This window comes from Aulonocara sp. 'chitande type north' Nkhata Bay, linkage group LG18, assembly GCF_057382095.1.
Source record: "Aulonocara sp. 'chitande type north' Nkhata Bay isolate Kocher_YH1m ecotype deep benthic linkage group LG18, A_spYH_male_GT1.1, whole genome shotgun sequence".
Taxonomy (NCBI): Eukaryota; Metazoa; Chordata; class Actinopteri; order Cichliformes; family Cichlidae; genus Aulonocara; species Aulonocara sp. 'chitande type north' Nkhata Bay.
In genome coordinates, this window is record NC_141361.1 from 30,267,696 (window position 1) to 30,281,330 (window position 13,635).

The 13,635-nt window shown below is 41.5% G+C and overlaps 1 protein-coding gene across 3 annotated transcripts in view; it reads right to left on the reverse strand.

The window, feature by feature from the left end:
* Window positions 1–13,635, reverse strand: part of slc6a9 (solute carrier family 6 member 9) — an 84,987-nt gene that overhangs the window by 3,393 nt on the left and 67,959 nt on the right. For all 3 annotated transcript variants that reach the window (XM_086270494.1, XM_086270492.1, XM_086270491.1), the window contains 10 exons: window positions 12,800–12,931; window positions 12,371–12,644; window positions 9,150–9,282; window positions 8,905–9,039; window positions 8,680–8,783; window positions 7,213–7,450; window positions 4,641–4,775; window positions 4,365–4,464; window positions 1,611–1,711; window positions 907–1,077 (listed from right to left, as the gene is read on the reverse strand). In XM_086270494.1, the coding sequence (XP_086126620.1) occupies window positions 907–1,077; window positions 1,611–1,711; window positions 4,365–4,464; window positions 4,641–4,775; window positions 7,213–7,450; window positions 8,680–8,783; window positions 8,905–9,039; window positions 9,150–9,282; window positions 12,371–12,644; window positions 12,800–12,931 (1,523 nt within the window). The remainder of the gene's footprint in view (window positions 1–906; window positions 1,078–1,610; window positions 1,712–4,364; window positions 4,465–4,640; window positions 4,776–7,212; window positions 7,451–8,679; window positions 8,784–8,904; window positions 9,040–9,149; window positions 9,283–12,370; window positions 12,645–12,799; window positions 12,932–13,635) is intronic.

Consider the following 13,635-nt stretch of genomic DNA (forward strand, 5'->3'; position numbering starts at 1 on the left):
TATGGCACTTCACTTGCGTTTCTTAATTCAGTGTTATTTATATAGCACAAGTTCACAATAATAATAATTTCCAGGCATTTTATATTGTAAGGTAAGGGTGGTGCAGTATTAGAGAGAGAACATCAGTAGACCAAAAATTCCCCTGTGAGAAAATGCTTGACGATAGTGGGGAGGAAGAACTTCCCTTTAACAGGAAGTGAGCCAGACTCAGACATGCAGAGAGAGAAGGAGAAAGAACGAGAAGGAAGCTAGCCATGTATTCACTGTGAGGTCATATTTTTCTGTTTATATCTCGTCATATCTTCTTGCTTTTTCAGTTTTGTTCATTGTTGCCTGCCTGTTTGCTGCAATGTTTGCATTCTACCCCAAACGAAGACTTAACACATGTGGTCCTTCCTCTGTTTTCCCAGTCTCTATGACAACCAGCTTTTCCCTCCTAGTGTAGCTATCGGCAATAAGGATCATAAAATTTCAACCGGCAGTTCAAGTGACGTCATCACTATCTGACACCAGCAACAAATTCTTTCCTCCTCAAACTAATTTGCCAAAAGCAGAGATGCTTGGATTGATATTTAAATGTCGTTTATGGTGTAAACTAATAGTTCGTCTGCTTTTAGAGCTTACGTAATGCAAACGGGCAATTGAATTATGGAAAGAGCTCTTTCCGTTATTCGGCAAACATACTTCAGCTGATATGCAGTTGAGAGCTTTTCAGTTGCTCAGATGATGTTAAAACTTTAAGTGCTTTAATTTGTAGTGCAGCTCTTGCATGCAAAAATGTTTTAACACGTTGACTTTTTTGAAAATTTGTTTAAATGCTTCAGAGGGAAATTTAGCCTTTTGTATTGAACTATAGAGCTGTTTATGTCAGCTGAATGGAGAGGAGACTTTCGGGGGAAGCTGTACCTCTCTAAAGGTAGCTCCTGGTGACTTTGAGATCTTGTAGAGGGCGTAGATGGGTATGCAGACCACCGAGGACAGAGCCATGGCAAAGCCAATAGCCAAGGACCAGCCGGGATACACGTAGTCATTGTAAGTAATGGGTTTGTACTGGATCACTGTGAAGATCAGGATGAACTGCAGGGACAAAGAGAGAATAGAAAGAGCCTGAATGTGTGCAAAATGCATGTATAACACAGTAATAAAGACATATGTCACATGGGTGGGTAAAAGCATGAAAATTAAGCCAGTGCAGGTGAAACCACCGTTGACAGCTTTATTTAAAAGTTGCAGATGATTGGGGCAGCACTCTGTGCAAAAGAAATGAAAGAGAGAGGAAAATGACCAGTAAGCCACAACAATGAATTTCTTGGTTAGCCCAGCAGCTTAGTGGACTAATACGCCTGCTTGGGAAATACCATTGATATCAGCTGCATGTGTCCATTTCCCAGTCAGAAAGCTTTGCTTTTGGAGGTTTTAACTGGAAACAAAGCCAAAAAGATTAGCACTGATGGCAGCTCAAATGTAGGTCGGGTCCATAACAATGCGTCAGCAGCACAGGGAAGTTGAGAACCTTCCACTCAACATCCTGCAGACTATGCAAAATATTGACAAGCTATTTCGTCACTATGTCTGGTCTTAGATCAGTGTGCTTGTGTGTGTTCACTTACAGAGATAATCACAGGCGAGATGAATCTCCAGCAGACTTTGAAGAAGAGAGGAGGAGGGAAGCCCAGCATCATCTCTACATCTTTGAAGTAGTTCCTGTGGCCTGCAAAGGAACAAAAACCCAGCATTCGTCATCATCATCAGCTTTGATTACTTGTACTGGATTATGTGACTAATATTATGACTCGCTGTGGTAAGTGGTATTCTAGTTTTTATTAGGTCTGTTAACTTAGCACTTCAAACTAGAGCTGGGCGATAGAACGATAACGATATGTATCGCGATATAACTTTTACTCGATAGAGAAATTAAGCTATCGCGATAGACCTCGCCGCTCTTGTCATCTTAAAAAAAAAAAAAAAAAAAGGTCAGCCAAATTCAGTAGCGCAGAGCCGAACCAATCACAGCCGCAGCGTCACGTCGTGTGACTTGTTACGTACAGCACAAGTGCCAAGCCGCACGTGTGTTTGTTTGGGAAGCAGCCAGCGGGTAATGGAGCCAGCGCGTAATGGAGGAAATGAGTGTGCCGACTAGAAAAATCAACCGAGCGTGACCGAAGAGAAAACAGATGATGGTTCCAATGCCGGAGAGATTGTCGAACGGAAGAGCCATAGAAGTTCCGTAGTGTGAAGGTATTTCGGCTATTTCAAGTCTGACAAAAACAGAGTAGCGTGCACTGTAAATGTGCCGAAAACAAGTCTGGAAATACAATAAACTGGTGCATGCGTCACACTGCGCCACGTTATTGTTTCGGTGAAATGAATTTCTACAATACTGTTAATTCTACTCTCTGCAGTGTTTAAATGCTTACACATACACACAGTTACTGTCCGTCCACACATACGACTCGGTTCTGCTTCTATGCCCCAGCTTTGTTTACTTTTTCCCACCGAGGCTTCTAGACTTCTGATTGGCCAACATTTCTGCACGGTTAGGAATCTAGCGCCACCTGCTGCTTTGGCATGTTCATAGCAGCGTTTTCCTTCATTTCTGCCTTTATGTGTGGACGGGATTCTTTTTTAAAACGAAAACGGAAAATCTCCGTTTTCAAAAATACCCGTGTACGTGTGGACGTAGCCTCAGTCTCTGACTGGAAGCGCTAATTCGTCATTCGGCTTTTGTCAGACTAAAGTAACTGTTAAAACTGTTTGAAAAGCTCAGCTATACAACAAGGAGAGATTGAGAATTTCCTTTTAGTTCTCAGTTTATTTGATATTGACAAAAGTTAGTCAGTTTTGTCTGTTCTTCTGTAAAACAAACTAAGATTTATTTTTAGAATTAATATTTTGTTTCTAAGTGGAATTGACAATTTAGTAGTCTGTTTCGTTTGTTCTATTTTGAAACTTAAACGCTTTAGCGGCTGCCTTTTGTGTAGTTTGCAATATTTGCCTTTATTTATCTGAAAAAGTCTCATGTTCCTTAAGTACATCTACCCTGTTGAACTTATTATGAGAAATAAATATTTAAATCAAAACAAGCTGCTGATTATTTCACATTTTACTTGTGAGCAACGGCACATTTAAATCTTACAAATATAGTTATTTGGCTTATATCGTGATAGATATCGTTATCGCCTGAAATGAAAAAAACATATCGTGATATGAAAAAATCTCATATCGCCCAGCTCTACTTCAAACTATGGAGTCCAAAACCACTGGGTGACATCACAGTGACCACGTCCGTCTTTGATACTGTCTATAGGGGCAGGGATAGCTCAGTAGGTAAAGTGGTCGCCCCATGATCGGAAGGTCGGCGGTTCGAATCCACTTAACGGCTACCCTGAGGTACCCCTGAGCAAGGTACCGTCCCTACACACTGCTCCCCGGGCGCCTGCTTAGTGGGCTGCCCACTGCTTCACTGAGTGAATGGGTCAAATGCAGAGAAAAACAAGTAATTTCCCCATGGGGATCAATAAAGTATCCATTATTATTATTATTATTATAAATGGTGAGTCATAGGGATAAAGGTCAGGTAACTGTTGAATTAGTTGTTTAAGGAGTTCTTTCAAAGCCCTTTGGTGTATTTGGGCTCATACTGAACCATGACCCCTTCTACACACAGATGGAGAACAAAGCCATCTATAAACGATGGAGTGATACTTGGATGGAGTGACCCATGGCCAGTGTTGAGTTGAATCAGGGGGTTCAGGGGGTTGGGAAGCTCATCTTGTAACCGGAAGGTTGCCGGTTCGATCCCCTGCTCTGTCTGTCTTGGTCGTTGGTCGTTGGCCTACTGGTGTTGGCCAGAGGGGCCGACACCAGTAGGCAGCCTCGCTTCTGTCAGTCTGCCCCAGGGCAGCTGCGGCTACAACTGTAGCTGCTTCCACCAGTGTGTGAATGTGAGAGTGAATGAATAGTGGAATTATAAAGCGCTTTGAGGGCCTCCAAAAGCACTATACAAATACAATCCATTATTATTATTATTATTATTAATCAGTGCAGGTGTCCTATTCCTGAGTAGGCAAAATGCACAACACCTACTACCAGGTTTCACTGTGGGTATGGTCCACTGTGGTATCACTATCTCTCCTGTTCATATTCTGAATGACACCCCACTGTTCCTGCTACTCATCTATAACTTGGATCCATAAGTAAATTAGACCTTTTTCCATCATCCACTGAGTGTTGGTCATATATCTGAGATCAGCTTGAACACTTATTTAGGTGTGTTTCAGTTTGTGCCTGTGTGATTACATATTTGTAAAATTGAACTACCACACTTAGAAAGTGCACCATGTTCACTCTTTTTCCCTCCTTACCGTAAATATACATGATGCAGATGCACATGATGCATGAGATGATCACCAAAGAGAAACTGGCAGCATAGTTGTCCATCAGTAAAAGCCAATAGATTCCTGCCTGCGCACACACACACACACACACACACACACACACACACACACACACACACACACACACACACACACACACACACACACACACACACACACACACACACACAAAGAATGAGTAAAAAACATCAGTCCAGTGAGAGAGTGATTGTGTTTAAGGATGTGCTCTCCATATGTTTGTACCTGTGTCGTTAGCGGCACTCCCAGTAGAAAACCAGCTATGGCCACTGACAGCGTGACTACGGTCTTGTTCTTGATGATCCAGTCTGTACCAATTTCATCGACGATGGCCGTCACTAAGGTCTCCAGCAGACAGAACTACATGAACAGGGAAAAGAATTTGACAGGAGATGAATTCTTGATCAAACTTCTGCTTACATGACGACAGACCAAAAGGAATCTTGACCAAAGGGATAATCCATTGTTGAGTAATTGTGAGAATAAAAATTCCTCAATTTCATTGTCCTGTCTATTTAAATGTATTTTTTAATGAAATACAATTGGTTTATTACAGCATTCCTTAAGACCAGCCACATATATATCCACTGTACTGTGAATTTGATCTGTAAATATTCAATATATGGAAGTAAAAATCCACCTCTGAAGCATAATGTCTATATTTTACCAAAAATACGCAGAAAGTCAAATAAATGTCTGAGAATAAAACACCTCTTATTCATACTGGCTAAAAGGTTAGAATAGTACTACAACCCTGATTCTGAAAAAGTCAAGTACACACAAGCAATTTCTACAGCCAAATGTTTTCCTGTTCTACACTCAGTGGCCACATTATTAGGCAGATACTGGTAAGTATCAGGTTTGACCCCCTTTTCCCTTCACAACCAACTAAATTTTTCATGGCACAGATTCAACAAGGAAATACTCAGTGGAGGTGAAGTGGACTCAATTTCATGTTTAAGAAACTAACTGTAAGCTGACTATAGCCACATTGATGGACCACTGTGGCTATAAAGGGATGGACATTGTTAGCAATGATACTACTGTAGGCTGTTGCATTTAAACAATGCTCAGTGTGCGTAGAAGATATCCCCCATACCATTACTGCACCAGCAGCAGCCTGAAACACTGGCAGGATGCTGGTGCCTTCATCTTGTTTATACCAAATTGTGACACTACCGACTGAATGAGACTCAGACTATTTTTCCAGTTCTGTGCTGGCCAATCTGCTGGAGCTCATCTGCTTCAATGTGTTGGCCATTTAGAGACGCTCTTCTGCATACCATGATTGTTATGAGTAGTTATTTTAGTTACTGTTGCCTGTCCATCAGCTTGAATCTGCCCAATCTCCTCTGACATCAAACAAGGGATTTTTGCCCAGAAAGCTGCTGCTTACTGGATATTTTCTTTTTTATGGACCATCCTTTGCAGAGATGCTTGTGCTGGAAAATCCTAGCAGATCTCCAGTTTCTGAAATCCTCAAACCAGCCTATCTGGCTAACAGCTATGCCACATTTAAAGTAATTTAAATGGCCTTTCTTTTCTATTCGAATGCTTGGTTTGAATGTCAGCAAGATGTCTCGACCATGTGCTCGTGCCTAAATGCTGCCGTGTGATTAGCTGATTAAACAATTGCGTTAATGAGCAGTTGGTGCACCTAACAAAGTGGCTGTTGAGTGTATTGCTTAATATAAGATTTCAGCAGCTTAACAGTTCAGAGCTGCACTGTAATATGTGCTGTGCATGTTATCTTGATGAAATAAACAAGCCCATCCCTGCCACAGATGTCCCCTGGATAGCAGCATATGTTGCTCCAAACTTGAATATATCCTTTAGCATTAATAGCACTGATGCCACGGTCACTGATTAACTTTACATTGAGAAATGTTAAGAGGGTGAACGCCCATCTTTACTTCTGAAACACTCCATTTCAGCTTCTTTCCACTCGATAGTTTTGTTTTGCTGGCATCAAATACATCATTCCAGATACAAATTTCCCAGTTTCACCTAAATATATAATGAAGTAAGATGCAAATGGTTAGCAGCAGAAGACCACAGAGCGTGCCACTCCTTTATTTTAAATATTTAGCAGTTTAGCAAGTCCAAACTTGGAATCAGGGTTATGAGAGGTTACGTCTATTAAATTCAAACACTATTATTTAGTGGGACATAATGTTCACCATCTCATTTTAGCAGGAATATAATTTTGTAGCTACGGGGCCACAATCACTTCAAAAAGATAGCATCTAAGTTATACCTACAAACAGCACCTATAGTCTCCCTGAGTCAGCAATGAAAAACGTGGCACACAGGCAGACTAACTGTTGACTGTAAATGACTTGTAAGCTTTTTAGCATTACACATCAGCAGATCCAGATCAGATCTAATCCTGATTTCCCCACGCAAACAATTCCAGTCAGTTCTCATTCCAGTGAGTTTATTTGGTCTGTTTAGAGTATCAGCATGGAGGTTCACTCAGCATGCAACAAATATGGACTAAAGACAGCATTTGCACGTTGTTTTGTTGTTTGAAGGTAAACTGGAATTTGGTAGACCGCTCCAGCTGAAAACATGAAAAACAATCTATACTAATGACTGCACATATACAGTCACCTATCTATACGTCTGTCTCCATACACATTTAGTGTAATGTTTAATTAATTATATCCACAAGGTCAATGCATATTAATTACTTATACTGATTACTAAGCTTAATTAAGAAGTTAATTATATGATTTCACACAGTTCATAATGAAATCTTTGAGCGGTGCGTGACGCTGCAGTTTCTTGCTCTCACCTGAGTTCCCAGTCCCAGAAGGATGAGCATGAAGAAGAAAAGCAGCGACCACAGCGGCGAGATTGGAAGCAGAGTGAGGGCTTCTGGGTAGGCCACAAAGGCCAGCCCCGGACCGTGGTCAGCCACCTCTGACACGGGGACGTTGAGGTGGTGGGCCATGAAGCCCAGGATGGAGAAAATGACAAAGCCAGCATAAACGCTGGTGGCACAGTTGGTTATACTGATGATGATGCTGTCTCTGTATGTTGAAAGGAACAAAGAACAAAGCCAATTATATGAATACATACCGAACACATTTTAAATGGTTAAAGAAAAACAAATGGGATCAGCTGATCTCGATCTGTCTGCTGAAATATCAGTGTTTAATAAAACCGTGAATTAATATAGAAGATGGCTTCATTAGTCTTAATAGGCCCGATGTATGAGTCACGATAGTGTTCCTAAGCTCATTTACTCTGTTTACACTAATACACTAGTGCTGGTTTTCTGCTCTTTTTTTGACATCTGACTGTTGCCCGGGAAACACCTTTTCATCTTCTCTTCCTCCGACACAGACTCGGACTTTGACCGTGTTCAGATCTAAACAAGGGAATACTGTGTTTCCACACTGCTTTCCTTTCTCACATTTCCTGTTAAGGTTACTGCAGAGGATGTCTTTGATCACTTTGATGCCAGTCCGTTTCCCCACGCATACGGATTCTGTTCGATCCCACTCTATCTGCACTTCTGCATGCGCACCAACTGGTGGTGTTACAGGAGTGCAAAAAGCATCTCCACCAGGGATGGAGCTGCAGAACACAAGCTGATTAAGTTGCCGTGCAGCTGTGTGCACTGATAGCACAACTTCAAGCTTCTGGCAGAGGAACACATTATATCTTTAGCTTCTCTCCTTAGCCCCCTCCACCGACACCCTCACTCCATCAGCATGTGTGGACAAGCTCAGGAGAGTAAATGACATCGTTTTCCCTCCTTATCTCCTTCTCTGTCCTTTTTCCTCCATCTTCACCTTCTCTTTGGCTTCTTGCACGCTCCCCTGGTGTTCAAGCACATGGCAACCAGCCTCCTAACACAAGTCCAAAAGAGCATTTATCTCTGTGCCCACTTACCTCACCTTCTCTTTTTGCGAATGACTATTTTACCCCACTGCTCATAGTTGCTCCTTAGCTCTTGCTCTGACTCATTAGGTCATCTGATGCATAAACTCAAATAAAGTCAGGCTTTTTTCCCAGAGCGAGTTATACTCAGCACAGCACTCACCACAATGACAAAACCAAACCTATATCGTGGTAATGTTTTTATAGGTGTGCTTTTAAGGTGCTGGCAGTTGGATTTTAATCCCATTAGACAAAGCAAAGTCTTTTCCTCAGAATTTCTTCCTTAGTAACTCATCATCGCCTGGCCCTGAATGTGTATTCTTTTTTATTTAAAGCATAGCTTATAATGAGTTTACTCATCATCTTTACCAACCTGAAACAGTTGTTGTGGAACTTGTTATATGAAGCCATGGTAATGAGACCACCCCAGGCACAACCCAAGGAGTAGAAGATCTGTGAGGCGGCATCTCCCCACACCTACACAAACAAACCCACAAACCGTCAGAGGCAGTACAAAGATGGGGGAAAAAAACCCAGTTCAGAAACATTTCTACATCCAGCACATCTCATTTATCTACATGCTAATGGAAGTGCATACCTTTGCATCAAGGACTTTCTGCCACTGTGGAGTCAGGTAGTACTTGATGCCGTTGATGGCTCCATCCAGGGTGATGCCACGGATGAAGAGGATAGTCAGAACAACATAAGGGAATGTGGCTGTGAAGTACACCACCTGAACACACAGATGATCACACAAGCTGATAAAATCATCCTATACACAAGCGCGTTAAAATGCCATCAAGCCAGGGTGTGTGTGTGCATGTGTGTGTGCTCTAGGCTCACCTTTCCAGAGGATTTAACGCCCCTGATGAGACAGAGGAAGACAACAGCCCAGGATACAGCCAGGCATCCCAGGATAGGGAGACGGACCTCTCCAAAGTTCCCAATATCATCAGAGATGTTCAACACATAGTGTCTGATAGACAGACACACAGACAGAGAAGGTTTCAGGTGCTTGAAATACTTTACATTTACACGTCTGACTAAAGTTGTGCAAGAGAAGAAAACTCTGAAAGAGGAAAAAAAGCCCAGCTTTGCACTCTATCAACAGTCTTCAGCACATAGATAATAGAAAACTTTAAGCAGAGCCACAAAAACCTTGTATCTTGTGATCAAACAGATCCATCAATCTGAAATGGTATTATATGTGGTATTGTAATTAGTAATGAACAGGTAGTCTGTACCGACAAGCTGAGCAGTCCCACATTACATAATCATATGTACCCTCTGTCATTAAAATGCCAAGAAAAGCATCAGGGAGTGCAGTTACAGGGCTGCTCCTTCTGCAACACATTTGAATAAGAGGCAGCAGATAATGACAACACTCACTTCCACTTTGATGGCCTATATTAATGCTACTAATTATGGATGTTAAGTGATGCGAATGCCACAGGAACTGCTACACTGGCACAAAAATGATGATAAAATTCTAAAGAAGTTGACAGTGAAATGCTACTGAAAGTACCAATGTTTTTGGAGATTTCTGCAAGCACTAGAGATCCTGTACAATAACAATATGTGGAATGGCAGCGGCAGGTGCAGGACAGGTCTACCTCAACTTTAGTAATTAAAATCGTGATATTTCTCTTACACTTTTGCTCCCTGTGCAACAAACTGTGAGGGCAAAAACTGAAGCCAACGCGGAAGTGCCAAAATCTGTAGTTCCTGGAGTGTCAAGTCAGTCACCATAGGATTAAAAGCACATTTCCAGCCTTTCCCCATCATAACTGTATGCTTAGAGCTGGGCGATATGAGATTTTTTCATATCACGATATGTTTTTTTCATTTCAGGCGATAACGATATCTATCACGATATAAGCCAAATAACTATATTTGTAAGATTTAAATGTGCCGTTGCTCACAAGTAAAATGTGAAATAATCAGCAGCTTGTTTTTATTTAAATACTTATTTCCCATAATAAGTTCAACAGGGTAGATGTACTTAACTCATTCACTGCCATTGACGTCTATAGCCGTCAATTGCAGTGAATGAGTCAATGGGTTTAACTCATTCACTGCCAATGGCTGGCAGTGAATGAGTTAAGGAACATGAGACTTTTTCAGATAAATAAAGGCAAATATTGCAAACTACACAAAAGGCAGCCACTAAAGCGTTTAAGTTTCAAAATAGAACAAACAAAACAGACTAAATTGTCAATTCCACTTAGAAACAAAATATTAATTCTAAAAATAAATCTTAGTTTGTTTTACAGAAGAACAGACAAAACTGACTAACTTTTGTCAATATCAAATAAACTGAGAACTAAAAGGAAATTCTCAATCTCTCCTTGTTGTATAGCTGAGCTTTTCAAACAGTTTTAACAGTTACTTTAGTCTGACAAAAGCCGAATGACGAATTAGCGCTTCCAGTCAGAGACTGAGGCTACGTCCACACGTACACGGGTATCTTTGAAAACGGAGATTTTCCGTTTTCGTTTTAAAAAAGAATCCCGTCCACACATAAAGGCAGAAATGAAGGAAAACGCTGCTATGAACATGCCAAAGCAGCAGGTGGCGCTAGATTCCTAACCGTGCCGAAATGTTGGCCAATCAGAAGTCTAGAAGCCTCGGTGGGAAAAAGTAAACAAAGCTGGGGCATAGAAGCAGAACAGAGTCGTATGTGTGGACGGACAGTAACTGTGTGTATATGTAAGCATTTAAACACTGCAGAGAGTAGAATTAACAGTAACAGTATTGTAGAAATTCATTTCACCGAAACAATAACGTGGCGCACAGTGTGACGCATGCACCAGTTTATTGTATTTCCAGACTTGCTTTCGGCACAATTTATAGTGCACGCTACTCTGTTTTTTGTCAGACTTGAAATAGCCGAAATACCTTCACACTACGGAACTTCTATGGCTCTTCCGTTCGACAATCTCTCCGGCATTGGAACCATCATCTGTTTTCTCTTCGGTCACGCTCGGTTGATTTTTCTAGTCGGCACACTCATTTCCTCCATTACGCGCTGGCTCCATTACCCGCTGGCTGCTTCCCAAACAAACACACGTGCGGCTTGGCACTTGTGCTGTACGTAACAAGTCACGCGACGTGATGCTGCGGCTGTGATTGGTTCGGCTCTGCGCTACTTAATTTGGATTGGCTGACCTTTTTTTTTTTTTTTTTTCTTGAGGACAAGAGCGGCGAGGTCTATCGCGATAGCTTAATTTCTCTATCGAGTCAAAGTTATATCGCGATACATATCGTTATCGTTCTATCGCCCAGCTCTATGTATGCTGTTTGAGTTTATTTTTTTAATTCATCTTTTTGGGTACCGATGGCTACTGTGACTGATAGTTGTTCTTACACAAGCAGCATCTGCCAGTATAATATATATTATATATAGTACGGTACGGCCTCTAACATAGTAAGAGTCAAAATGCTAAAGTTGAGACAAAATGCAATTTCCAGAAGCCAGCTACTAACCTCATGGTTTATGCACACTCTACAATGCAAACCACCAAATTTCTAGCATTGTCACATCCCTGATAATTGATGCATATACACCACTCTCACTTTTACATAACATAGCAAAGCCTGCACTTAAACAGTAGATGTACCTGGATATCCGCTTAAAGATCTCCTACTTTATGCAGATTTTTGTGACTGTGCTGCACAACAGAGTGCGCAGGGGTATGGTAAACACCCTGCATGTCAGCTGAGATGATGCAGACCCAACACTGTACAGAAACTTCTGCTAGTCCAGTCAAATCTAGTCCAAATATTTGAATACTTTCTGCAAACATGAGGCCTCTTTGAGTCAAACTTATCTGATAGGTCTGAGTCAATTTCGACCTCTGTTAAGAATGATAGGCCTACACAACCAGGTTCTAAGAGGTTACTGGTATAACTCGGCAAAACAAAGTGCATTACAAAACTCAATCATTGCATGAGCAAGCATTCCTGATTTATTTTATATATAGTACTACTTCGCAGAGAAAAACTTTTGGTTTAACTGTATTTTTAGTGTCAGCCTAAGTGCATCATATACTTCCTGTTCTTACTTCCAGTACTCCTCGCTTGGGCTGGTCCTCTTGGTCCGGTTCACTACCTCAGACACCCCAGCTACCAAGCTACTGGTAGCATTTGCCAGGCTAGCGTTCAACTGGTAACTGCTAACGACACCGCTGCAGTCTGGCGTGTTCCACGGGTTGTTGCAGTAAGTCCATGGAAGCAGGTTTGTCATGGACAAGAAAAAGTAGTAGAAGGCAATGCAAATGACCACATTGTAGTATATCCCAATGTAGGTGGACACCACCATCATGCCGTAGCCCACGCCTTAAGGTAGGACAGGATGGAGAGAAAAAGATAACCAGGTAGAGAACATTAGAAACTAAAATGTGAAGTGGATGTAACTACTGCTGCCTAATTAAATTTTCATATGAACAATAAAATCAATATTCACACAAAGACATACACACGCATATACTTACCTTTAAACATGGGGCTGATCTTCCAAACCCCCAAACAGCCCAAGCTGGCAAACTGACCAAAGGAGAGCTCGAGGAAGAAGAGTGGAATGCCACAGAACACAAGCATGATGAAGTATGGCAGCATGAAGGCACCTGGAGGAGAAAATTAACCAGGAAGTCAATTTCTCTGGTCCAGAAAGACTGGGAAGGATACACGAACACATTGATTTAAAGGGACATGTCATATTTGTTTTCAGCTTTATATTTATATTCATGGATTTTGCTAGAGTAGCTTAGTATGAATCCCAGTTTAAATGTGAATCATCTACTGCTGGGCATTGGTGGCCTTATTTCGTCCAATGTCTGGAACAAGCTGTTTTAACTCTGTCAAAGCCAACTGTCTTCTGATTACAGCAGCTGGATGGGCCTTGTGTGCTTACAGTTAGAGCTATTAAGATATATCAGAGAAAATGAAGACAAGCATAACTCGTCCCCTCTGATATAAATGGTGCCCTATTCAGTGTTTTGTTGCTAGCAAACTCTTAAACAGCTAGATGCATGGTCTGTACAAATTACTGTGTTGTTGTGAGAACACTTTTTGTGTTAGTCGTGACAAAAATATCCAAACCTACGAGGCAAACAAAAGTCAGCTGCCTCCTATTCTGTTACCTGACAAAGATAATAACTACCATGGAGCCAGATGAGCATAATTACTGCAGAGATGCCAAGTCCACAGACACCAGCAGACAAAAGAAATCAGGCACATTATATAAGCTGGCAGACGTAGTCTATAAGTATTCTACATAGGTAGGCTCTCCAGCTACAAGCCAGAGAGGCACAATGGACCATATGTTGTC